General features: G+C 35.1%; 1 protein-coding gene across 3 annotated transcripts in view; it reads left to right on the top strand.

Moving 5' to 3' along the window:
• TLK1 (tousled like kinase 1) overlaps positions 1–27,837 on the top strand; it is a 67,553-nt gene that overhangs the window by 13,091 nt on the left and 26,625 nt on the right. For all 3 annotated transcript variants that reach the window (XM_021552450.4, XM_021552448.3, XM_021552451.3), the window contains exons 2-9: positions 12,039–12,157; positions 15,674–15,745; positions 20,140–20,215; positions 22,719–22,765; positions 23,137–23,223; positions 24,316–24,405; positions 25,229–25,321; positions 26,538–26,648. In XM_021552450.4, the coding sequence (XP_021408125.1) occupies positions 12,044–12,157; positions 15,674–15,745; positions 20,140–20,215; positions 22,719–22,765; positions 23,137–23,223; positions 24,316–24,405; positions 25,229–25,321; positions 26,538–26,648 (690 nt within the window). In that variant the 5' untranslated portion in view covers positions 12,039–12,043. The remainder of the gene's footprint in view (positions 1–12,038; positions 12,158–15,673; positions 15,746–20,139; positions 20,216–22,718; positions 22,766–23,136; positions 23,224–24,315; positions 24,406–25,228; positions 25,322–26,537; positions 26,649–27,837) is intronic.

The raw sequence follows: 27,837 nt of genomic DNA, 5'->3' as shown, positions 1-27,837 counted from the left end.
TCTATGCTATGTGGGCCATACAGGTATTTCGAAAAAGGCGAAAATCTATGGTGTTCATGGAAGTTAATACCTTTTTCTTAAAATGCTCTAATGCAAAAATCAAAATATTTCATGTATCTTGTAATTACAATTAGTGATGAATTTATAATCCTAGTTTAATCTTAGAGGTGTAATGAGCTTTTTTTCATGTTGGATGTTAAAATTGTACGGAGGCTGATACTCTAGTTGATCACAATGTAATAAGTAAAATTAATATATTTGGAGAGACTTACAATTTGCTTTTTTTAGTTTCTTATTTATAACATGTTCCTCGCTGTGTAACAGCAAAACCAGGATAGATTAAGAGCTAGGTACTGTGGTCAGCACTTTGTCCTGTGTGCTCCAGGGAGCAGAACCCTTGCCTCGAGGGTCAGTGGGCTGTCTGTACTTGGGGGATTTTGAAGATCATGAGGGTAGAAATGGCAGTTGGAGCTGCAGAAATAATGAGATTAGAAGTTCAGAGAATTAACAACTGAAATTGACACAAATATAGCTTTCAGATACTAAATGACTGGTATTGTAACTCAGAAAAATAAATTTATTCTGTTAAATTGTTGAGGAGTTTTGGCCTGCCTCTCTATTTATGGGTAACTCAAAAACTTTATTTGGAAAAAAGCTGCAACATCTTGCATTTCATCCTTCATAGTTTACTTTTTCTGAGGAGGGTGAGAACCAAAAGCCCTATGGGAAGAGACATTGCTTGCTCTGTTCCTGCTCCGTAGATGACCTCTGCTTTTAACTTCCTTTCCACTCCTTCTTCAGATAGCAGAAGCTACTGTTTGTTTTTGATATGTATAAAAGGCCTGTGCCATTTTAAATTCTTGCAGAACAGCCATTTCGTGGACTCAAGTGTTTAGAGCTCTCGGTTTGCCTCCTTATAACTGAATACTGCAAATCAAATTTGCTGTACTTTCTGGTATTTCTCTAGGTAGATGTTTCTTCTTCAGGACTGCTCCTGACTTTTAGTCCTTTTCAGCATAGAAATAAATGGAGGGATGGAATATAGGGAGCCTTTTGTTCAGAGTGGGGTGATTTGAGAGTATCACAAAACTGGTGTTATCTTGTGACCTGTTAGTCTGCATCACCAACAAGTGACCTGTGAAGTTGTAGTGTGCTTCTCCTTGCTTGCTGCCTCTTCCCCAAGGGGACAGGGAGCGTCTGGTTTTGCAGCAAATGAAGCTGAAACGGGCAAATTCTGCTGCTCTCTTTCTGTTTGGATACCTTTTACAGAGTTGCCTAGAAGCAAGAGTAATTGCTGCACATTTCTCTACATAGATGAAGAGGGAGCTGTAGACATAGGCAGGCAGCACGTCACCTGCATATGTGCAGCCCAGGCTGTTAGTTTTTATCTCTCTTGACATAACGTTGTGTTCAAGGCAGATGTTTGCTGTGTACAGGCAGTCTTTTTGTGTTCTGCCACTGATGTCTTGCTAACTTTGGCCAAGACAATAGGTACTTTCTGTAAAGTATAAATACATTTTTCTTACCTTATAGAGGGATTGTAAGCATAAACTTATCCGTGCATTGTATATGAAGGGGGACTAGTACAGTGTAATACATCAACATTTATACTGCTCTCTAGGACACTAGCAAGGACTTGTTTTACTTTTGATTGACAAAGGCAAACCAAAGGGGTGCCATCATATTTTCTTTTAACTTTCCTTCTAACTTCGTAGCATTCAGTCATAAAGCAGTGTATTTAGTGGCATTTTTTATTAACCAGAACATTGATTTTAACTCTGAAGAAAGAAAAGTTACTGCTTTCGACCTTGTAACTGTGTAGTAAATCTTCCTTTTCCAGGAAGAAGCTGCATGGAACCTAGATAGGATTGTTTAAGGCCTTTTGGGAGATTTTAGAGAGGTTTGGATCACATTTATGCATGCACAGAATATAGTGGTTGAAGATGACAAGAAACATGAGGTGGATGTGTTAGCTGGCTATCCAGTTGCTGCCAAAACTGACAGTTGTCTGGAACACAACTTTATTAAAAGCACTTTAAAAGAGAGCTTTGTATCTCTGATTATTCCGTCACTGTAGCAGATGTTCAAATCAGATGCTGTCATTAAAAGTGAGTTTTACTGAAGATGCATTTGTTTTTCAGTATCTATATATTTGTTCTAAATGGACTAAATGCTTAGAGTAGTATTTTAGACAGTGAGAGTTAACTAGTCAATAAACCTGGTCTCTGTTATAACTTTTTTTTGCAATGAAGAGTGCAAAATGGTCAGTGAGGACTGCCTTAAACCTATTTCTTGCTGTTTCTTTGTAACATTCAAACTCTGGCAGCTTGCTAAGTGATGGAAGTTGGCATTGTTGAAAAAACACCAAAATACTTCTGCCAAATCGGAACTTGCTCTTGGTAGTTAAGACTAATATAGGAAACAGTTGCAAGTGAGGAATCCAGACCTTTTAGAAAAAGAAGTAAATGTGACACTTGGGATGATACAGCAACAAATTTCAAAGAAATTGATGCCATTCTTTGTCATGAACATGTTCAGGATATCACCTGTGTAGTCTGTGTGTGTTCAGAGTGTTGACTTGTCAGGCTTGTTCTGTATGTGGTATTGTAGCCAACTTGAAATACCTGGTTTTAACAAATTTTTTATTATTTAAGCTGTTGATTGTATGAGTTCAGAATAAACTTTATAAATGAGGGCATTTCCAGAAGGAATATTATTCACTGTTAATACTTTCTCGTGGTGTATTTTTTGTAGCAGCTTTTCTGTTTTATTGATGGAGGAGGGTTTTCATGGTGGGGAAAGATATTGCAGACTGGGATTTTGACACAGGAAGTACACTCTGCTTTTGCCTAACTCAGTACTGTTTATAAGAGCCTAGAAGGCATTAGTGGACATGGAGAGTTATTTTGGATGTGGGGAATTATTCTTCCAAGCAGACTGTTTTGCAGTGGGGCACAGCATGTGTTTCTGTTACAGTGCCCATGAATTGATCTATTGAATTCAGTAAAGGTGTGCAAAGGAGAAAAGGCAATATAGTGATACCAGTCTTTGAAATGTAGGCTCCTAAGTGCCATTGGCGGGTAGCAGAAAACAGCTTTTGATCTATTAGTGATACAGAAATATAGAATCATCAGAGTTGGAAGAGGCCTTCAAGATCATCTAGTCATACCATTAGTCTAGCACTATCATTTAAACTGTTGTATAACACTCAGATCTAGACACCTCTTAAACATCTCCAGGGCTGGTGAATACACCACCTCCCTGTGCAAGTTATTCCAGTGCCTGACCACTCTAAAAGTGAAAAAGAAATTTCTAATATTTAATCTGAATTTCCCCTGTCTCAGCTTAAGGCCGTTTATTTGGATCATCTCTCTGAAGGTCCCATGGAAGACACCAGCCCCCACCTCCCTACAGCCTTTCTTGAGGTTGTTATAGGGAGCAATAGGGTTCCTCCTAAGCCTTCTCAAGACTAAACTACTCAGCCATTCCCCACAGCAAAGGTTTTCTAGACCTTTCACAAGCCTTGTTGCCCTTCACTTGATATGCTCCAGCACCTCAATGTTCTTTTTAAAGTGAGAGGCCTAGAACTGAACACAGTATTCAAGGTGTGGCCTCACCAGTGCCGAGTACAAGGAGAAATACACTGTGTGTTCTTTCAATTGTTGTTTGTCCCTTCATTCATCACATTAAACATTATTCAACAGACTCAGGAAGGACCTTGTCGTGGTTCTGTTGCTCATAGCAGTATTTGCTATGCTAACGCTTCCTGTACACAATGCACATGGAATTATACTGAAAGTCTGGGAAATGGATAGATAGATAGATACCATGTTGAATGCTCTGTGTTATATCTTATTTTCTCTTTATTATTTAGTTTATACTTGCCAACTCCTATCCCTAATATAAAAAAACCCACCCTGAAAAAATAATGGCATCATCATTTCTGGGGCAAGATGAGAAAAGTTTGATTTGTGAAGAATTCCTTCAAGAAAAGCTGCCAGAAAGAAAAACCTGGCTAAAACCTGAACTGTTATATGGTTTTACATGCCAGATAAAACTAGATGTTGGTTCATTTTCTGAATAATGAATAAAATTGAAATGAGACACAGCATACCATTGTTCCAATGAGTATTGTGAAAAAAGTAGCTTTCAGACCATCAACATCATTAATTTAGACTTCAGTCTTGAAATCTGTCATAGACATACAGGCTTTTCCAATTTTTATGCTTAGATATAATTTTTAAAGGTGCTCAGTCAGTTGTGGCTTTTTTTTTTTTTTTTTTTTTCCCCCTTTTCAGGTCTTTCTCTTACATTACTCTTTGTCTTTCTTGGGTACTGCACTGCACTTCAAACAGGTTGTATTTATACCTGTGCAGTAGTTGTCTGTGAAATCGAAGGCAAGTATAATTTCTTGTATGCATACATAGGGGAAATACTGTCACTCAGCAATTCCTGAGAATTCTTTATTGATTCAAGCATTACCCTTGAGCCAGGCGTGTCTTTCAGGCAATTCAGTTGTACTTACGGGGGGTAGGATTGGAAGAGGGACTAGTCAGAAATGAGGCTTTGCCTAGGACAGGGTTGCATGCCAGGTTTAGCCCCAGTTACAACAGAGTAGTCCCTGGGGAGCTGTTGTCCTCTCTGTTGTTTGAATCACTTCCTCCCTGAGCTCTGAACGAGCCATTCTGGGCTACCATCTCTGTGGCAGACCCACTCACATGAGTATATGTTGTTGGCCATTGGCCAAATTAAAGCATTGGTGGGCAACTTGGAAATTCATCTCTGCCTCTGCTGCCTACAGCCATCTGATGAGACACATAATCCTCAAGAGATCCCTAGAATACAGTGCCTAGCTGAAGGCAGGGAGAATTAAATGTTCTTAAATTGTTACCCACAAATGTCTCCTAGCTGGTCTGGAGTTGGCCCAAATGCTTTATTCATAAGTCTTTTTTCAAGGTGTTGGCAGGGGTTCCCTCAGGAGCATATTTCTCCGTAATTCTCTTCTCTTTTCCAGATTGTTGGCCACAAAATTGAAGTCAAAAACTGGCACCACAGACATGAGGTCTTAAGATCATTATAATTTTTTTTATCATTAAAGAATTGATTTCTGTTATAGATGATTTGCAGAAAATTACTTATCTATCCAGCAGCCAAAGTTTTCTTTATTTTAGATCAAGTTTCTGGACTGTTGAACTGTTGGGAAAAGCAAAATAAACAATGTTCAAGAGCTACAGTCATTTCAGAAAGATTTCCAAAAGGAAATAGACTGCTGCATCTTGGGGAGAGAAGGGACATGGAATATTTTACTATTCTTTGGGCTCCAGAAGAATTAATTTTGATTAACCTAGCAATCTATCCAAAATAGATTTCCTTGTCAACTTTTTAGTCCATAGGAAATTAGTAATAAGTTACTATGTTTGGAGATATTTTTTTTTTCTACATCAGAAAAACCTTAATTCGCTGCTTGGTATTTTAATAAGCTTCCATCCAGTGATTATAGAACTGTAATCAGCATATATAAATATATAGTATTTGTCAAAACCTCCTGTCTTTTTATGTTCATAGGAAAGATTTTTTTTCCTGTACTTTTAGATTTTCCACAATTGTGCTTTTTTAGGCTAAAATTTGGCAGTTAGATTATTTCTCTCCCACAGGTTTTATGTAGACCAAAGCCTGATCTGTCTGCTAATTATCTGTCTTGTACCCCACAGTCTCCTTTAGATTAATAAGAAAAGCCTGTTAAGTTCACCTAGGCACTTTAGCAGTGGTAGGGGGGTGTCTGCTGTGTTATGTGCTTCAGTGTTCTCAGGTGCTGAGAAATACTGCATTTTCACTGTGCTTTAAAATGACTCTTGATTAATTAAATGGATTCTGTTTTTTTCTTTACCCTGGGCTTAGGTATGTCTCTCTGTCATTAGGATTTTCTTACCTTTTATGATCTTTTCAAAAGGCTGTTTCACTTGAACATCAGGATATATTTTTATCCTTTGCTGTTTCATCTACTGCCACTGTTAGCTTCAGATACAGCTTAGGTTTTCAATTTGAATGTAATACCTTGAACTTTTTCAGGTTACCTGTTGTTTGGAGGTTGTAGTAGCTACATAGTCTTCTGTAGAAGAAGTTAATCCTGTTCTTTGGGAAGTCAATGCTATTAAGCATTTCTAAACTCCCAGGTTAAACTTTGTCATGAGTAATCTGTAGCTGTTTTTTTAAAGTATTTTGGAAGAGCTGTAACTCTGGGGCATTGGTAAGTAGTGTCTTCTAGGCTTTGGATTGTCTGGACATAAATATAGTTCTGGAATTTTGTTTTATTTAATCTCAGAGTTTTTATTTAAATCTCAGAGATAGTCTTTTTTTCTCTGCCCTACTGACTACTCATTTCAATTCAATGGGACCTTCTTGACATCAGGATTGTTATTCACATTGGATGGTAATGAACTTCAAAAGCTTCTGCTAAAAATGGGCTGTATTTTTGCTGTTACCTTGAAATTGAACTCTTCTCAAATTAAAACTCCTTGGCTTAATGCCATTATACTAGCATCTCAACTTGATAGAGTTTGATGTTAGTTGATTTGCCTTGCTTTTTCACTTGGCCAAACTTGTATTTTATTGCTCCCTCTATTCCTTGGCTGACAACTTGTCCTGGGTCACTTTATTCTCCATTGGCTTTTATAAGGCACTGGAAGTATAATCTGGAAGATACTTGGATCAACATTTACCTAAGTAAATAATAGTTTATTACCAAATAGTTGCTTTATTTGAGGCAGAAATACTAGCTTCATTAGATTATTTTCCTAGAAATTAAAAAGTCATTTCTGGTTGGTTCTGCAGTAAGGAAAGCCCAGACTTTCATAAAGATAGGGAAGAAGAAGGAAGTTGAATGCATAGTTTGGTTTGGTTTTGGGTTTGGTCTGGGTTGGGTTGCTTTTTTCCCTAAATGAAACAAGAGAAGAGCTCAATTAAAAGGAAATGCATGTGGATGCAGATAGGTATCTTCATGTTGGTATAAAGAGAAGAGTAGTTGTGTGGCCTCATTTTTAAGAGACTGCTTAAGCGATTAAAAATCTGGGTTTAGTAATTTTCTGTAGTCTGTTCTGCATTTGATATTTTAAAGCTTTTCTTTTACCTGCTTGCTGGTAAATGTGTATTCTAGAATGAGAAGAGCTATCATGCTCAATTGCTATGAAGTTAAATTATTGGGGCATCAACATAGTGGATGGGATAAAACCATGTTTAGGATATTCCAAGTTGAAATAAACAGTTACTTAAGGACTTCAGGGGTTGCACTGCAGTACTGTTAAACAGTGGTTTCAGTACTTGGAGTGTTTACTATGCTTAAATCTGGTTTGATATCTTTAAAGGAATCTTGATGAAAAAACAGATAAGGGAGTGAGGGCAGAAAAAAGCCCCCTGCTTTCCAGGCTGCTTTTCCTGCTATTGAAAATATGTATGCTGCCTTTCTGCCTCCTTTTTTGCCCCTTGCACTTTTAGCTGGATATTAGTTAGAAGTACTGTTCTAAAGGATGCTACTGCCTTTGAGGAAGACTACATGGCACCAATATTATCAATGTTAATGTGAAGCTTTCTTAAAAATACGCTGCACAGAACTCTCCTACTGTGTGTGTTACCATAAAATCTGAGTGCCTATGCGGAGCACATCAGGAAATTCAATTTACATTTGGGCTATTGTTAAACTGTCTTTTTCCATTCAACAGATAGGTCTCTGTGTTGAAGTATTTTGCTTTGGCATAAAAAGCTATATGCATAAAAATGCATTAAAGAAACCAGATCAAACCAGTTTGGCTTTCACTTAAGTGAAAGGTGGTTTGTGCTGGCCTTGAATTCAGGAGAAGGGGGCCTCAATCTAATCTGGAGAGTTGTTCTAAGAAGAATCTGGCTTCTGCATAATGAACTTTATCTTCATTGTAGAAAGCTGACAATGTGTGAAGCTGTTGATCTTTCTTCATTTCAAAGCTGTAATTGATGGCCAGATAATAAGAGTCAATTCAGGGTAATAAGAGAGTCAAAGATAAATATTGAGTTGTGGAGCTTGATTCCATATTTAGTGGAAAAGAAAAATAGTCTGATCTGGCAACCCATTGTGTTTGGATCTGCAGTGCTGTTCTGTGTAGTCTACCAGTGTTCAAGATAGAGGTTGCAGTACAAGAGTATCACAAAAGATGCAGTTTTAGAAGGTGAATAATTGCAGCTGCAACTCTCTGCTAAAACTTTTCTCTTAAAATATCAATTTTATTCAGGCCTGAGCAAGTACTTGGTTAAATAAGTGGATCATTTGCAAGTAGTCTTACATTTGCAAGTATATACACGTATTCATGTATTCTTGCATTCAAGTATTTGTGTACACTTGCAATACAAGTGTAGTTGTACTTCACTGTTTTTTGGTCACTGGTTCTGAAGTGTTCTAAGTACCGTGGAGAATCCTTTGAGGCTTTACACCTCTGTTTTGCTAAGGTAGAGTAGTGTATAATATAATATATAGTGTATAATAGATTATACCAAATGCCATGAAAAAGCTTGCAGATTGTTTCTCCGACTTAGAACTTTGACTCTTGACATATTCCATTGTGTCTCAGAGGAATTTGGAGTTTTTTTGAAAAGAATTCCTGCTAAAAATGTCCTTTTCAAGAGAAGGTATCTATATATATTTTATTAGTTTTTATAGAAGAGGCTGTCTATCCTCTGATAAAATAATGTGGAGGATATCACCATTCCCCAAAAATACAAAAGTGACAAAATATTGGTAATTAAAAAAACCCCAAAAAGCTATCAGAAGAAGCATTTGGAATCTGTAGTGGTTACAAGAAATAAAGAAATGTAGTTTTTTAGGACTCTTCAATGAATTTCAGGTGTCCCTCCAGGTGTTCTTTGGAAGATAGTACAAGTTTGAATGACAGTGAGTGGTAACAATGCCAGTCTTTCCTTCAGCATCATGGTAAATATGCTGTAAGTACTTGTGTAATGTGATTGGATGTCCCTTGAATTAGTGAGTTGGCCTTCAGGTGTAGGACTTTAGTTCAAATAAGAAGTCTGGGTATATTTTCAGGACTGTAAGTTATGTCAGTCTTGTTGGTAGCAAGGCATTCTGTGAGCAGAAGAATTTATAAAGTCTAATGCTTAAAAAAAGCTATATGTCCTTTACCTTTAATATGTAATTTTTATAATTAAAAAAAAAATTGTCCCGCACATGAAATGTTTTAAAACTTCCAGTACCTTTTAAAAGTAGGTAACTTGTGCTGAGAACTGAAGGTACAGAGCTGCTTGTTCTAGATAAAACAGCTGTGTGTTGGATGTGGATGGTGTATTTAAATTACAACATTAATGAAGAAGGCAGTTCTTGGGATCCTTCCTGGGATTTCTCTCTGTGGAAATAAAGTTTGAATCCAGATTTTCTGTATTTTCTGTTAAATCACAAATATAGCAGTGCGTGTTGCTTTTCAGTCTTGAATATTTAACAATAACAAAACCCAAACCAAAATAAACCCCCCAAACATAATAGCAAAAAACCACATCAGTAGAAATAATGAAGAGAATGCAGTGCATGCATTCGTGTGTGTAGCTCCAAAATATGAGTAGAAAAAGAAAGGGATATATTTTATCTGTGCTGTGGATTGCCCCTTTACATGCTACATCACCATTCTGACCAGTGAGTTAACCCAGGGGTACTGATCTCTTTAGTGCATTAGTATCTATACATGGTGCATGACACCTGCAGCTATCCACAGTGATTATTGCTCTCCCATATTTCATAAAATAAACAATGTAAGGTATGGTAGTATCTATTTCTGTAATGTACACATGATTTTGTAATTGCTGGAGTTACATCAGTAATTTTAAGTGATCACTGAACTTTTGTGGGCAGTGACTTATAAAATAGGCTAATAAATCAAAATATTGCTAGACATGCTTCATTAAATGGTTTACTTTGCTAAACTAAAATGTTGGGTTTTTTTTCAGAGTGACATAGACTTAGAAACTTCTACTGTTATAAAGTCAAAATAGCAATAATTTAAACTTTTCTGACAAATCTGTTGTGATTAATTCCTTATGCTTTTTCAGAGCAATGCTTTCCCATTAAGGTATAGAATATATCCATACATATTGGGAAAGATATGCTGAACATATCTGCTTTAAAAAAAATACAGCCTTACTACACAGTCCATTAATGTAAGAAATATTTTTTATGCATATGAGAAGTGTTCAATTTGTTATAGAAACCCTTGAAAACAGTACACAAGCACAATTTAGGGAGCAAGAGTTTGAAGAGGATTCCTGATTGTTCTACATTCAGTATACGTGTAGATACACAAATAGTTTTAAACCCAGGGAGTTTACAATCTAAAGGATGTAGAAATTGGAGAAGTTTTTACGAGGCAAGTTCAGTAGCAGCATTACAACTGTAGAGAAACCAGCTGCAGTTTCAAACTGCATTGTTGGAAAAGCGTCCTCCAGCTCTATATATGGCTGCGTTTGGGTGTAGTAACAAAATGTGGTATCTCTAACCTGCCACTCACAGTTTGATTTTTCAAAAGAAGACTCTGCCACAAACACATTTCCCTACCAGCTGTTTATGTCTTGGTGTGATTTTCTTCCATTGGAGGAGGTCTATTACCAGTTCCGGTGTTAAAGGAGTGCTCACACCACACTTGCTATCATCTGCCTTCCTGCAGGAACAAGGGCAACTTGAATTAGCCAAATAGCAGAACCAGTGCTTTCCCTTACCAGAGGGGTTAGCTCTATGGCCAGGAGTGGCCAAAATGTCAGAAAGATCTGTCTAGGGCTTGAATGCTGAAGATCTTGAGATACCCAAGAGTCCTGTAAGAAAGTGTCTTTTGACTTATTAATAGTGAGGGAAAAGCTATGTTGATGCATTTGGTTAGAATGTTAAGCTGATGGGTAGAGGTTTATACCAGCAGTTAAACTTTGAAAACTAGTTTTCACCAAAACAGAATTTCAAAAGCTTTTTTTCATGGCACCATTCTTTGCTGAACTGCTGTGTTCTGTGGGACTGAAAAACACCAACTTCTTGTGTCTTAGTCAGAAAAAATTGAGGCTATTTTACTGTGTGGTATTTGGAGGCTGTGCTATTACAGTAGTGCATTAAGACCTCGACATGAAATATCTTATTTAAAATAAAGCAACTGAAATGTTTCCAATTGAAAATAAACTGAATGTTCAAGTAGTTGAAAAGATTAAAACACAGAATGCAGTTTGTGTAAATACTAAAGACTTATTTGTCTACATCATCTTTCAGACTCATTAAATAGCCATAAGTGATTTAAATACAAATTAGGAAGCTGCACATCATGTTGCAGCCTACTCATGTAGGCTGAGCTCATCTGAAACTCCTTTTGTTCCTCTGCTTCCTTCCACCTTACTTTCCCTGCAGATGCCAGCAGCACTGATTTGCCCCATTTACAGGGCTCTGTTGAAGCCATCACCTCTTCAAGTGTCTGTGTTATTCTTGGTTCTTTTTTTATTGCTGATCCCGCTCAGTTTTCCTCTGACATTTGGACCTCCATATTATACTGCATTTGTGTGCATGAGTGTGATCTACCTTCTGATTTTCCTTTTTTCCCCCTATAATTCCTGCTTGTTGATCTTTGACATTGTTAGTCTAATATTTAAATAATACAGAAAACAAGATCATTGCAGAATGTATTGCAGAATTGGGAGGTTTTATGCTGGAAAATACTTTGTTCCTGTCAGCTAGTTTTTAATCTATAAATAATTGCTGGGTTGGCGTATTGCATACTGCAGGCTCTATGTCTCTTACATGCCTCTAACAGGTTCTCGTTTTCAACCAGAATTGACAAGGCTATTCTGATACGCAGAACTTGCCAGAAAATTTTTGTAATTCCTTGAGTGCTTTGGTTATTAGGTAACAGATGGTGTGTCATTGTCAAGTTGAGAGTACAAATCCTTGGTTTGCATAGGCCAGTGGTATGTTTGGCTTGTTTGTGAAATGTTCCACTACAAATATTAGGAAATGTAATGAATTTATATATGTATTTTTTTAGGAGCAATGGATGAACTTCATAGCCTGGACCCAAGAAGACAAGAATTGTTAGAGGCAAGATTCACAGGAGTAGTAAGTGGCAGCACTGGGAGTACTGGAAGTTGCAGTGTTGGAGCTAAAGTAAGTCCTAAGAGCAGTCATTCAGATCTGCTGTCTCTGAAATACTAATTTATCTCACACCATCTAATTTTCATATTGTCAACATGATTTACTTGTAAAGCATTGGCTCTCAGAAAACTCCCTGTTTTTCTGTTATTTTGCTTTGAGATAGGATTGTTTATCCTGAACCTTTCTGTGACATGGACATTGAATTGTTCTTAAAAACACTGAAGAATGAGCTTATACAGGCTCTTTTGTGGGTTTGTTATAGTGCACACGTGATCAGAGATGGAAGATTTTCCCATTATTTAGGTGGAGCTGTCCCTGCTGTAGATGACCATCTACTTACGGAGTCTGGTGTGACATCTGATTTTTAAGATTAAACTCTTTTGAAGATTAATACATATAGATAAATTATTTCAACATTTCCAGACATTTATATCAGTTTCTCTTACTTTCATTGTAGAATTCCTGTCCTTTAGTATCTAAGCCAGGATGCAACACTTGAGGAAGAACCTTATGAGCACTGAATAATTACCTTCCATATGTTGTATATTTCCTTTTAGTTAATATATCTGCAAAATAATTTTGTCTTTGTTGCATATTCTGTTCAAGTTACTAGCTTCAGCTTCCAAGACTGATTTCTGCAATACTATTGCCTAGCCAGAAGTACTCAATTTTGTATTTGTGCATTTGAATGTTCTCCATCAAGTATAGTACTTAATAAACTGATATTAAAAAGGTGTCATACTAATATTTTTAGGTGTGTTTCCCTCATGACTAAATTACTTCTGAATTCTGTTTCCAAACTGTTTGCAGTGTCCTTATGTTTTAAGTGCTTTACATAAACTTGTAGTATTTTTAGGGTTTCCTATGTTGTATTTTAGTTACTGGTATAGATTACAGAACAAAATACTTCCTGATAGAAGACATTGATGAAACTTCTGAAGACATGTCATGTATTGATAATTATGAACAAACTACACAGAATTGAAATATTACTATATTACTATATAGTATATATCACTATATATATAGATATCTCACTATATATCACTATATTACTATATAGTGATCTTGCATCATATCTTAATTTGCTTTGGAGAGTGACATGAAGATAACTGTCACAAAACTGTTAAAAGGTGACAAACTTGTTATTACCATTTAAACCAAGAAGTGATTTAAATAGTCTGGGGAAGATCTGAGGTTGGATTGACACAGTGACAGTGATGCTCTAATGGTCTTCTCATTATGATTGCAGAATTGTATATTTGCCATATCTTATGCTTAAAATTAGAAAGAGACAAACAATGATTCTGGCCTGTTTTGTTTATTTATTCCTTGGGTTCCCTAGTACTGCTTACTCCCCTAATTAATTAACTCATTTTAATAGCTCAGGTAGTTGCTCATAATTCACATTAGTATTTATAATTTTTTATTACTAGATCTGTACTTCTAACTTCATTGAAATTTTACTTCTTCATGCAGCTGTTTCGATCCATTGCTTTTTTGCAAATTTTCCCTCATAATCTGTCTGCTGCTGTATGTGTAGTACATTTTTAAAGGCATTATTGAGTTTCATGTGGTTCTTTTTTTAAAAATTTGATTCCCTGTGCATCACTGCTTACCATTTCCATAAATCTGTTGAAGTCTTTTTCTTGTTGTCTGTTGTTCAGCTGATTTCAGCTGTTAGCCAAATTACATTCCGCTTTCACATTCTCAGTTTGTTCATCCACGTTAGCCAGAAAAAGAAATTTAAAATAACTAACTTCCTTTTTCACTCTACCATGGAAAACATATATTTCTTGTCCCTGATGTGTTCCAAGATTTGTATCTCATCCAGTTGGTTTCCAAATGGATATCTAGATGAAGTGTTGTTTTTTAATACTATCTAATGCTTTGATAAATGTTTGCAGAAGATACTGTTACCACTGTTTCTTATAGATGCAGATCCTCATCTAAGACACTGTTGTTCTTACTTTCTAGTCCTGTGATTTGTTACACCATCAGTAAAACCACAATTATATCAGTTTTGTTTGTATTTCTTTTATTTGTGACCGTTCATTGTATCCACGCAGATAATGTGAAGTGTAGTAGCTGATCTTGGCTGTGTTTGGAAAAAAATTTTTTAAAACATATAGTCTGTAGTCTTGGTGGGGGATGTTTGGACAGGCTTATCTGATTCTTATTTAAAAACCTGATGAAAGATTTTTGATCTGATGTGCAGAGGTAACTGGGAAAATATGAGGTATAAATATAATATCCAGTGGTCTGCCTTTATTTTGGAGGCCAAAATAAGAAAACTTTTTCATGTTCAATCCCAAATCTCCATGTTCCAGTTTCTAATTTTCCTAAACTAGCAAGACAGTACAGAGCTTGCAACTTTAATAGTTTTGGTTTTTTTTAATATTCTGTGTCATTCTATTCTTCTAGTAAGTAAATTGAAATTTACTCTTTATTTGTTGGGAATACTCTTTTGAATACTATGTGTTTTGCTGAAGAGTTTTGGAATTTCTGGGGGGGGAAAGCCCATCATGTCCAAACTTTTTTAGTAAGCAAGGTTGGAAATAAAAATGTAGGTTACTGATACTATTGTTGTATCTGACTTGGATGACCAGACACTGACACAGGGCAAGGAAGGACTACATACAGACATTTCTGTACTGGAGGCTGCCCTGGGGGTGAAAAGATGCATGGAAATTTTGTGTGTTTAACTAATATTTCTCTGGAAATTTTAATTCAGAGATGATCTAGTTATTCAGATACCACAGATGAGTACTGTCCTGCAAGCTGGTACTGGGGAGCAAACTGCCTTGGAACTATTTCACTTCAAAGTATTTGTTCTGTTGTCTTATGTGGAAGAGGCTGTTCCATCCATATAAGAGTTTTGGTGGTTTTTTTTTTTAAATAAAAAGACACTCAGCTGATGATGACTCATTAAAATGTCTTCTTGACATGCTCTGTTCAAAAGATCTCTGAATAAATCAACCTTAGTAAATGTCTAAAAAAATACTGTAATTTGGGACTGTGTCACTACTTGGGGTTGTTGTGTTTTCTTCCCTCACTAATATAAATTTATTGTGTTGGGGTAAATAATTTGTTTTAAGAATGTAGAATAATATTGCCAATAGGTGTTAATTTTCTCCAAGACAAGCTAGACTATTGCAAAGTTTATTTTTAAATGTTCCAAAGATTATTTTTAAATATTCCATGACAGAAAATGAAAACATATTTTAATTAATACCTCTTTTTCTTCAAAAACTGAGAAATTCTAGTAGTCTCTAGAACTATCTCCAATGGTTTTGAATATGCTAGGATTTTACTTGCCTGAAAAGCAATGGAAATTCAGAATTTACTCTGCCCTGTCAAAACATCCACCTGTCAAACTTCTTTTCCCCCTTTCCAGTCACAAATGCTCTATAGTTAGTTTTTCCATGAGAGCATGAACTGACTGTTGCTGGTTGTAATTGTGAGTGGTAACAGTGGATTATGTTTTATAACTGTGTATAATGTTGAGTATTTGATTTGTTTTGGTAGGCCTCAACAAATAACGAGAGTTCAAATCACAGCTTTGGAAGCTTGGGATCTTTGAGTGATAAAGAATCAGAGGTAAGTGTATGGAGCAGATTCATTATTACCTCAGAATTTTAATGCTAACAATTAATTTATTTTTATTCTACTTTGATGCCTTATTTTGTATAGAAGCTTTTAAAGTAAAATGCAGACTATTCAGATAGGTAGGAAAGAGCATAAATTACTGAAAGGCACTATCTCTTGAAAGAGGAACCATGACTAGAAGAAGTGAGTTTATTTGGACTTTTGGTCATGAAACTAGCTGCTTCTGCTTCTCTGTTATCTATGTAGTCATGGTCTGAGGATGCATACAGCTTTTGGAGCTGAAAATGTTTATATAGTTTGCTGTCTTTTGTTTCATCAGCACAGATAACTTTGATCTTTGGATGAATCCTTGAAAATACTCTAGAAACTAGTTTACTGTATTTTCAAATATGGATTTATGCCAAGGCCAGACATCCTTAGTAGACATCACCTTTATTTGTAAAAGCTGCAGTTATCACTGTATATTGTCTTACATAAATCCAGTTTGTAGTCCAAGAAAAAGATTAATGCTTTTATTGCATTTAAATATGCAGAGCTCAGACTTCCCTTGAGTAGAATATTTTTCTCTTAGTGATGAGCATTGATATAGTTGCACTAATACTACAACTCTTAGAACATACCTATTTTGGGGTTGGTGAGTCCCTCTGACAGTTTTGCCTCTGTCATGGATTGTGTGGATAAGATTTATCCTTTGTAACCAAGAGTGGATTTTTAGCCTAGGCTAGACCCTGTGTGGCAGTGTGTCATGCTAGAGAGATGGTTATTTGGAATGTGCTGTTGGTGTTATTTTCACGTCAGAGCTTTACTTTGGGACCTAATTGTTCATTTGCTCAGTCACTACAAGATGCTTTTTTATTGGGCTGTCAGCAAGAGAATTTAATTGGTTCCCAAAGCTGATAACTTATAAATAAAAGTTCTGTATGTGTGATTTGTTTTTCTTACTGAAAAAGCTGTGCTATGTTTTCTTTCCCCTCACCTTTCCCAGCTGGATTATGCATCCAACTGCATAGACTATTTTCTTAGCCAGAAGATTGTGTCTGCCTGTTGTTTTTATTCCCGGCTTTTCCTAGAAATACTCTGGGCAGTGATGCAGTTCTGATGTAGGTGTGGGAATTGGAATGGAAATGTGTTGCAGTAGCCTGAAGGTTATGATGCATTACTGCAATTCCTTGACAGAAAAAACATGTTTATGAGTAGTTGAGTTATCTCAAAACACTGACTATATGTGTAATAAATTTTTGGTGTAGGAAAATGTTATTTTACAGTTCTGTACATGAGATACAAAGGTAAAGCTTTTCCAAGGCATGTGACTTTGAAAGTCTCTGCACAGTTGTTTTAACTTCAAGTCTTGCTTATGGGTAAGGATAATATTTTGTCTTTTAAATATTCTAAGACTTGTATTCTAAAATAGAAACTGACATCTTCCTCAAAAATGTCCCTGTGCAGAAGTCTGCTGTACTCCATTGCACAGTGAAAGATGAGTCTTAATGACACTGAATAGCGAAATACATTTTCTTGACTCTTTCAGAAGTTGTTAGTTGTATTCACATTAATGATAATTGTAATAGCAAGTATGTAAATAAATTTTTACAGTTCTTAAAATTACATCTAGTTACTTGTATCCTAAAGTACCATAAAAAGTAAACTGCAGATTTTAGGACTGCAAACAGGTTGTGGCATTGCTCTGTTGTGTTGGTTTTTGTTTGTTTCAATAGCATGACCTTGAAGGTTTCATAGTAACAGTGACAGTAATGTGGAAATAAGACTTGCTCATTGGAGAGGCAGTGCCATCGCTTGATGTTGAAAGAGCACTGTTGTGTTACAGTAGGTCTTGGGATAAAAAAAAGTAGATATGCAAATCTCACTACCATTGAAATTAATTTCTAGCAGGAGTGTCAGTTTCTGATCAAATCCTGATGATGCATTCATGTCATTACTCTGTGCTTTCATCATGAAGTGGCACATTAAATCTGTGAATGTGAAGGGAAGGCTCAGGGGAAGCCCAGTGAAATTGAGGGGAAAACTAAGATCAAGACCAAGATGTGTGAGGCTCTGCTGTGTGTGACTTTAATATAACTTTACAATCTAGCATTGGATAACCTTAAAAGTATTTTATCTTGCTTATGAAATAGTAAGATTTAAATTAAATTTTGGCTATAGGTAAACACTTCTGCAGCTACAGAAAGCAGCTTCAGTCTTCCTTTATCAGGGAGATACTCCCCAGCCCCATTAGTCTTCAGTTTCTTGTAATTCATATGACTCCATTCATTAGGAAGGATTTTGGAGTACATTTTCTAGTGATTGATGTGTGCTGTACATTATCATACGAATTTTGTGCTTAGAAAAGGGGAACATGACCTTAATGAGTAACCTTATTAATAACCTCATTAGTGTGCTAGTACTTCCTGGTTTGGAAGGTTAAATTAAACACTGAAAGAAATCAGAAGAGCTTAAGCAAATAGACATTTCTGAATTACTTGAGTTTTAAAACTATAAACATCTTTAAATGGCTGGTTTTACAAGCCACAGCAGCTGGAAACTAGTTTTGGTGGGGGAAATCTTACTTGTTTTGTCATTAATTAGGTTTTAAACTTTTTTTTCCTTTTTTTTCTTGATACGGTATGTAAAAATTACTATATTAGAGTGTAACTGCAGAATTGAAAGTTGGAAAGCAAGAATAACATGAAAATGCTTGGTTAAGTAGTTGCAATTTAGTTTGTGGAAAGATAGCTTAATATTACCTATTTACCTGGCAATAATTCCAAATTATTAAAGTTAAAATTCTAAGCTATGCTTTCTGCTTGTAGAATCAATAGTCTTGAGTTAACTCCATTTCCAGGAGTCTGTGTTGTATACTTGGCTAATGTATGATAGCCCTGTAGAAGATGCAGTCAGATGATGTCAGTTGGATGAGTTTATTTAAAATAGTATATATTTCATTTAAACTTAATTTACAGCCTGATAGTACAACATTTACAGTTGTAAAACTTCCAAAGATATCTTTATGAAGCAACACACATAGTCAAAACACATAAAAAATAAATGGTATAGCAAAGGAAGACCTTTCTTTTCCTGCTGGTTCTTTTATCGACTAATAATTTTCTAGGGATCACAGGTAGCTTTAAGTGGCTCTTGCCAACATAAATACTGTTGGGTATTTGTAGTAAATTCATGTTTGAGTATATCCACACAAAGATTTTGGAATTGAAAGGTCCTTGAAATGATTTAGTGATGGTTGAAATTTGAATGTTCATACAATTCGCTGTGCTAAGAAAGCATACTTGGAGCACCAAATGGCAGATACAATAAAATGATAAAATGATGATATCATGAGAGAATGAAGCATCTTGTCACTGATCTCAAATTTAGTCTAAGCTGTTAAGGTAAAAAATAGTTCATGTTTACTAGTTCAGTTTACTGATAAAATAGTTAATGTAATGTCTCCTATGCTTTCTCCAGTTATGTATGAGGCACCATGAAGAATACATACACATAGAGCTGCAATATGTTGAACAAGAGCAGCTTGTATTATTTAAACTGGGGAGACTAACTGGTTTGAATCCTCAGATCAAAGAGGAGCAAATATAATTTAGAGATGCTTCTGATCACAGCCCTTTCTTGTTATCTGTGTTGTACATGGTGATTGTAATTTCTGGGCAACTGTGTAGAAAAATTTATCCCAGAAATATTCAGAGATCTGTATTTTTTCACTTATCATTGATACTTCTCTTTCTTTTCCTTGAGATAAAACTGTATGGGGAGGACGACACTTTCTAAGTGGCTAGAGATTAACATTTTGAGCAATTTTTGCTCTCTACTTTTTCCTCTTTTTCTTTCTTTTTAATTCTCAGCAGATTCTAGAAATCTATACCATTTTTATTAGTTTGGAAATATCTTTTACACTTATGAAGAAGTGTAACATTATTGGCTTCCTATTGAAGCATTGGGACTTTGTGTTTATGCTACAGCAGTGTGTAGAAAACACCATCAAGAATCAGATTATTTCACTTAAGTATTTAGCTTTAAAACACTTGCACTGGAATACAGAGATCTTGGTAAGATATAGACATAAATGAAATGAAAATGGGTATTCATAAACCCTGGAATGAATGAAAAGGAGTAATTGCTTAAAAATTAATATGTGGAATTGCCTTTTGGGAAATAATTTAAGAATTACTTCTCACTTTGTTAAATACCTCTTCTAGCTTGTACCTGATTGACCAAAGATCATATTATCTAGTTTAACTGTGATCTGAAATGGCATCCCTGCTGAATTGTGAAATCATGTTTTATGGATGAGGATTTAAATTTATTTCATAATAATACAGCAGTAATACAAATAAATAGAACTTATTTATGCATCGTGTTCTTTTTGTTGTTTGTAGACTCCAGAGAAGAAACAGTCAGAACCTTCCAGAGGAAGAAAAAGAAAAGCAGACACTCAGAGTGAAAGCAGCCAAGGTAAATTAAAATATAAATTGACTAGGTAGTGATTGCATGTAACACAGTTTTGACTGTTAGCCTTAAAAATTCTGTATTTTCACTTACGTAAGATAGGTGTTATGTTTTGGATGATAAGTTATGTATTGTTGTCACCTCCCATTTGTCACTGGAAGGGATGGGCACGTAAAACATGAATGGGACTGGTAATTACCCAAAAGACTCATGAGCTGCTGCATGTTAAACTCACAGCTATGATATAACTCTGTAATCTTTTTAAGAATAACAGCAATTCTTCTTGTGCAAAATATCTTGTGGTTTGAATTTCTTTTCAGAGGATAAGGGGAGAAAAAGATTACTGATTACAATATCTGATGCTTGTTTTACAGGTATATATAAGAATTTTATTCTTCCTTTTTTGTGGAAGATTGTATTAGTCTAGAAGGGTGTGGAAATAATTATGACACTGATTTCTAATTTAATATTTACAAAGTTTAGTTTTTGTCATTCCTCTCTTTGTGTGACAACTGGTGGAAATTTAACCTCAAGACAAAAATTCATCAGAAAAGGAGTGGAAATAGTTCTGATGACATCTGTATCAGCTTTATTTTTCATTCTAACAGAGCTAGAAAATGTCACTTCATATATAAAGCAATAGACTCCATATCTGGAAATCTTTGTGATGCAGCATGCTATTAGTAGAATGATCATGTTGTTTGATTAAAATTAATTTCTTCCTAAGTGTTACTTTGTAGACATCTACTTTGTTCAAAGATCCTGTGTGAAATTTCCTATTTTCATTGTTCTAGTAGCTTATCCTTCCTCTTACTAATGAATGTTGAAATTAGAGATGATGAAAATTTTTGGGCCTTTTTAATACAGAAAACGTTGTTATAATATCTTATCATTGTTTTACTGTCAGCAGCAGTAAAACTTTATATTGCACTGCAATATTCTCAAGGAGCTGGCCTAAGAAATTGCAGCCTGTTGGAGTGGTACAGTGAAGTTGAAGCAGAGCAAAAAACTATTGTATTGGAAAAAAGAAACAAGAAATCAATCTTTTGTATATTGCATATCCGGGATATTGACCTTGTAATATGTAAATTAATCCATAAATATTGAAGAAAAGGATTATTTAGAACATAGAAGTAATTGGAAGGTGGTATAAATCAGTGTAAATCTATTCATAATTGGCTGTGCCAAAATAATTTGACACATTTCTTCAGTGCAGAGCTCTGTAACATGACATCAAATAGATTTTTCCATACTGAAGAGGAATGCAGTCTGTCTCATTTACCTGCATGAAAGCAAGTTTGATAAAGTGGTGTATGAGAGTTAAGCATGAGGACAAAAATTATTAGCAGAATTACAGGGTAGGTAAAGAATTGGCTAGAGGGAAGTAGCAGCAATACATGCACTGACTGGGTAACTACTGGAGAAGTTGGCTGTGTGCTGTTCTAGGTCTTGGAATTATTTTATCTAATTTTTTCTGTTAGAAGTCTTGACACAAAATGGGCTGTCAAATGTTTCTGGTTTTTTTATGTTACTTCTCAGTGACACAGCATTATGCAGCAGTGTCTGTACACAGGTATATTGAACTAGAGAGAATTCATCAGTGCTGAAACAATAGAAAAGCTTGAAAATCTTTGCTAAAAAGTGGAAATCATATTTATGGATCTATAGGTAATGACGTCCTAATATATTGCAAAAATTCCTTTCTAGAAAGTAAAAATCTTTGAACAATAGTCCATTTTCAAGATGTTTCCTAACAGGTTGTCTGACTTCTACAGAAGAAAAGCCCAGTCTTAAGATTTATTGGTCATTTTAGGGCCAAACAGAAGAAAACATTTGTGCATCCAGTAATGTGTAGGTGCAATATCTGGAATGCCATGTTGGGGCTAGGTCCTCCTGTTGAAGAAATATAATTCATGTTAGTTCTCCTGAAGTCTCAATCCATTTAAGGTAAATTCTAATCTCAGTTGCTAGAGTTTTATTTCCCTACTTAGCACTATGAGTTACCCAATTCATAATCAGATTAAGAGTACTGGAAATACCTATCATTCTCTATGCCCTCACTGTTACTGGCACCTAGGAAAATCCTTGCACAGAATATTTGGGCATAATGACTGACCTGGACTATATATATAATGTTAATAACTTGGTCAATTTGATTCTTTGAGATAGGCCTTGAAAAGGGGAGGGACTTAGAACTGAAGGTTTGATCTATAGGTTGAGAGATGAGTTTTGTGTCATCTTTAAGATGGGTTTCTATAAAGGCTACTCTAAACTGCTTTAGGAATTGAGGGTGAATTAATATCTGATTTCTCAATGAATGGATTATGCAATTCCCTTGGTTTTGGCAATCCCTAATTACCTATATAGGGACATCACATATTACCACATCAAAGAAAACCAATTAACAAGTGGTAAGATTTTACTATAATTATTTTATAGGAAAAAATGTAAGACACCTTCACAAGTAATTTATTTAACAAATTCTAATGTATTACTGTATTTGTTGCAGGAAAGAATATTGGGGGACGTGGTCACAAGATTAGTGACTATTTTGAGGTAAGAGTTTTGTAGATTTTACTTTGGTTTTAAAATTTTCTTCTAAAATATACTTTTAGCTTTTTTTGGATGCTACAGAATTTTTGGTTATAATAGACAGGCCTCTTGAGAGGTTACTTCTTTTTTCTTTATGTATGCTTCTGAGAATTAAACCTTGAAATAGAGATGCAATCGTCTCCTGATGGAGCCTGAACTAAAATACAAAAACTATTGTCTTTCACACTGTTCAAGCAGTGCACTAATAAAAGTAATACAATCTGATTTACAAATGCTGTGTACAGCCGTGCTGTAGGCTGTACTGTGTACATTCAGTAGATGTATAATGTATTTTGAGGAGACTGACTGATTGGAGGTCCATATGTGCTTTACAGTACCAAGGTGGAAACGGCTCGAGTCCAGTGCGAGGCGTACCTCCTGCAATCCGCTCTCCTCAGAATTCACATTCCGCTCCTTCTTCTGTAAGTCTGGGAACTCATAACTGCAGGAGATACCTTTATAGTCTAAAAATAGCAATATTGAAAATAATCTGTATTCAAGGGGAGAGTTTTCAAAGGAATGAGTTCTGGGAAAGAGTTCATTCTTCCAAAAGGAAAAAAAGAAATCAAATTAAGTATTAAAACTAAAATTTTCTATTAACACTCAGTCATTTTTTCTTACACATCTTTTAAATACAAGAGAGTTATGTAAAATGTTGAATAAATGTTAAAGTGTTGTAATGACATCTATTCATAGGCCTCACACAAAAAAGGGGAGGTTTTTTGTTACTTCTAAGGAAACTTGGATCCCTAGCTTGGAACTTTAAAAGTTTGGGTTTTGATAAATTGTAATTTTTTTCAATAATTGATACCTAATCTGCCTCTAAAATTCTCTGTTGGTCGTACTAACTCATTTTTTTTTCCTTCGTATAAGCACAGTTTCAGTGCTCAGCATACCAATGTGTTATTCTAAATGGCTAAACAAATTTTGCCAGCTACAGAAAAGATTTGTTTTCTCTGAAGGTAGACCTCAGCTTTTATTCCATGTGCTTTCAACTTCAGGCATCCTCTTCGTCTTGCCAACAATGTGGAATGTAATACAGATTTTGGAATTTGGCTTGAAAAAGGTCTCATTCACACAAACTACGTTTATTAACGGGATTTGTGTTCTGATCTGCACTAGCTTCCCCTCTCTGGTTCTTCCATGAGAACTAAACATTCCAAAAATAACTCACATTATTCTTGAGTTGTGAAAACTCAGAATCAGAAAAATAAGTCTTTGTAAGACTGCCATCACCTTATGTCAGTCTTGTATTGTCTTAAATTTTTCTGTCTGTTTCCTAAAAGTGACAATCTCAGTTTTCTCAGAGAATATGTTCACCCTTTCTGAACTGTAAGTGGTATGTAACGCCATACTGATAGCTCTCAATGCAGTGCTTCAAGTAGTAGCTTGTGTAAAAAAAATGCCTTATTTCTCTGTTCTTTGAATTGTTCCTGCCAAGAGTTGTACCAAGGCTATGCTCATAATTAAGTATAACATCTGTATCTAAAATACTTTGCTTTCATGCCTTTCAGGTTCGACAGAATAGTCCTTCTCCTACTTCGTTAGTTTTTGGGGACCACCCTCTCACACAACCAAAGCAGTTATCTATTAAAATTACTCAGGTAACTTTTTGAGTAGATCACTTTAGATCGCAGAAAAAAGAAGCAGTCATGTTTATTTATTTGTCTTTTAACTTCTTATAAACTCTTAAAGACTTTCAAAAGCTCTGCTTTTTAAAATTGCCAAAGCATTTTTCAGTTAAGTTCAGCAGCTCTTAATTTAAATATCTCTGGAGGGTTTTGTATTCTGCACTTGCTCAGCTCCCAGCATGGTACTTCATGATTACATAGATGACCATGGCATTGGTAGGTTTTTGCTCAAGATTTTAGCTGTTGTGTGATTTTAGAAATAGAGGCTGCTTTTTCAGGCAGTATATAAATTGACAGCTGCCACTGTCATACTGCATTTAAAATCCGACATTGAAGAAGAAAAATGAGATGGATAAAATGGCAATCAAAATGATCAACACAATTCTGACATGACTTTTACAAGCTGAAATCAACTGTTTCATCCTCTCTGCCATTTCTGGTGTGATGTGTTCTGTCTTCTGTATTAGTCAGAAAAAGCTTGCTTCACCTGTTGACTGGTACAGAGAAATTAATTAGTTGACATTTATGTTCTTGCTCTGTTTTTTATGCTTTTTTATGAACAGAAACTTCACAGTTGGTGATGAAATCTTCTAATGGTTTGTCCCAACTGTTCATATTTGTCCTTATGTGGAGGGAAAGTGATTTTGAATAAGAATCTTTAATGATACTTCCAAACACCTGAAAATAAGATTTTTCTGGTCTTGTTGAATGTTTATTTCTCTGCCTAAGAAGCATAAAAATAATAATGCGGTAGTTGTAAAAGGAAAGGATAAATATTTAAAAATGTTCTTTCTAGACTGATCTCACAATGCTGAAATTAGCTGCACTAGAAAGTAATAAAAATCAAGACTTGGAAAAGAAGGAAGGTCGTATAGATGACTTACTCAGGGTAAGTGTTGGACATCGGGTAAAGGTATTTATTCAGAACAGCAGACTGAATATGAGGACAAGTTTTTAGATTTTAAAAAAATTACTTAAATAAAAAGGTATAACAAGTTTTTAATTTTTGTAATTTTTTCTTAAATCTAAGAAATCTATATAATGAAATGTATAAGATATTTTTTCAGGTTCTCTGCTACAACTTGTTAATGATTAAATAGATTTGTAGACTTCTGAAGGTGGAAAGAAAGGTGATGCCATTTGCAGGCAGCTCATGAATTCCTTAAATTTATATTAGAAGTCACCTAACGAGTGGTTTTGGGTTTTTTTTTGGTTCTAATTGTGAATTGCCATTATGTGTGGAACAACTGTTGGCATTTTTAGAATGGAGGTGATTATGACAGAAATAAATACAGGCAATGAATAACTACTTTCAATAAGAAAACTACACAATACTTTAAGACTCGTTTTCAGAAAAAAAAATCTTAATGCTTATGCTCTGGAAGATGGGAGATGGTATATATGGAAATATAAAATAGGAAACAAAGCTGTATTTCACAAGTTGTTGTCTGATTAGTGTTTCTATGTGTACATCCATATGCACAATACATAAAAATATTAACCCGTGCAATGATGTACTGTGAAATTGTATATGTATACTGTTTTAACACATGTTCAACAATATGGGATAGACAATCCTAAATTATTTTTTTTAATCAAAATACTATTGTTGTGGGATTTTTAAGGTAATAAGTTAAATATAATTGGAACACAGGGCATTTTTTAAACTTCCTACCCAGATAATTTGAACTTTTATAATGGTGAAATTTTTGCTTTCTTTTAAATTGAAGATGTTAGGATTCACTTGACTTCAGAAATTATGTGTAAAGATCCGATGCTAAAATATAAACTTCCAGTTTGAATGTAAGTGGAGCCCTCAGTGGAGAGCTGAACATGAGATTGGTACAGGGTTTTTATATATTCTCATTATGCTGAAAGCTCTTTAATACAGAACAATGTAAAGGAAATAAAAAAGAATCAAGACATCCTTCTATAGATAGGGATATAGCTGTGAAATGAAATTTTTATTTAGATAAATAGATGTGTTTATGCATGTATGTTCCTTACGTTAGTCATGTGAAATTAGATATATTTATTTTCTGTGACAGCTGATTTAAAAAACAGTGTTTCAATATATCTCTTCGTATTTTGTATATATTTATTAGGCTAATTGTGATCTTAGAAGACAAATAGATGAACAACAAAAACTACTTGAAAAATACAAAGAAAGGTTAAACAAATGTATTTCAATGAGCAAGAAGCTTCTAATTGAAAAGGTAAGTTTACTGCTCTTAAAATCTTTGTGACAAAAGCTGGGAGACTGCTGTAACACTCCATTATGATTCCTTCATTTTCACTTCAACTTTTTCACATTAGTCACATGAGATTGAAACTTTGTGTCCATGGTCTATATGGCACTATTTTTATAAACCTGAATAAGCTAAATAAAACGTTTAGTCTTCTTCACATTGGAGAAAACATACATTTTTTAATTTTAGGATTTATCCATTGTAAATAATTCAAAATAGCAAAGCATGGAAGTTATGAATTTAATGTGTGGCATATTTTCTGGACAAATTGTAAGATCACAGGGGATAAAAGAATTTTTGAACATAATCTGTTGTGAAGAGGAGATGGATAGTATCTATTTGTGAGACACTTAAGTGGCTACAGTAATTTTTGATGTAAAATGATAAAATGCCATGTTAGCTCAGAATTAATGAAAAATAGGAAATGAAGATGACTACCTTTATACTACTATTAATGAAAGAATAACTTTTTTAAAATTTCACACCAATTATATTTAAACTCATAGCAATTTATTAGAAGACATGGATACCTTGTTTCTCTCCCTCTTCTTTAAAATAGCCTGATTTTAAAAAAATCTTTAAAAGTTAGTAGCAAAACATATTATTAGAATTTAAGATACAAAAAAGTTAAACAGCCCCAGTGCCTTACCTAGTGCTAGCTGCTGGATCCTGCTGTCATACACAATGGCACAGAGTGAGCCACTGGAAGATTCAGGAGAATTTTCTCACTAGCATGTCATAAATAAATTACTGCAGATCTTTTTAAGTCCTAGCATGAGGGGAATGCGGGGAAAAGATGTATCAGATCTGTTTGGCATGATGGTAATGCATACCTTCAGACTGACAATATCACAAGGGATATTTCCTGTGAAAGGCCCTTCTTCAGTCTAGAAGTCTGTTTGTAAAAGGAAGCCTTAATTCTGACAACTTCTCACTCTTTGAGTGTGTGATTTTGGGCCACAGACATTTCTTATGAAGCAAGCATTTGTAGCAATCAAAGAGGTTTCCTTGTAGGTGTTCATAGTACTCTTTCTGTGAGGGAGAGCAGGCAGACTCAGTTGGTTGTCACATCCCAAGGGTGCTTGTGGTAAGTGCAGGTTCTGAGAAGGTCATCTGCTTCTGTCACTGCAAGTGAATATCTGTTAAGCCTGCCCAC

Source organism: Lonchura striata, chromosome 7 (assembly GCF_050655825.1).
Source record: "Lonchura striata isolate lonStrDom1 chromosome 7, ASM5065582v1, whole genome shotgun sequence".
Lineage (NCBI taxonomy): Eukaryota > Metazoa > Chordata > Aves > Passeriformes > Estrildidae > Lonchura > Lonchura striata.
Note: the sequence above shows the minus strand (reverse complement) of the source record. Positions and strands in the feature narration are given on the sequence as shown.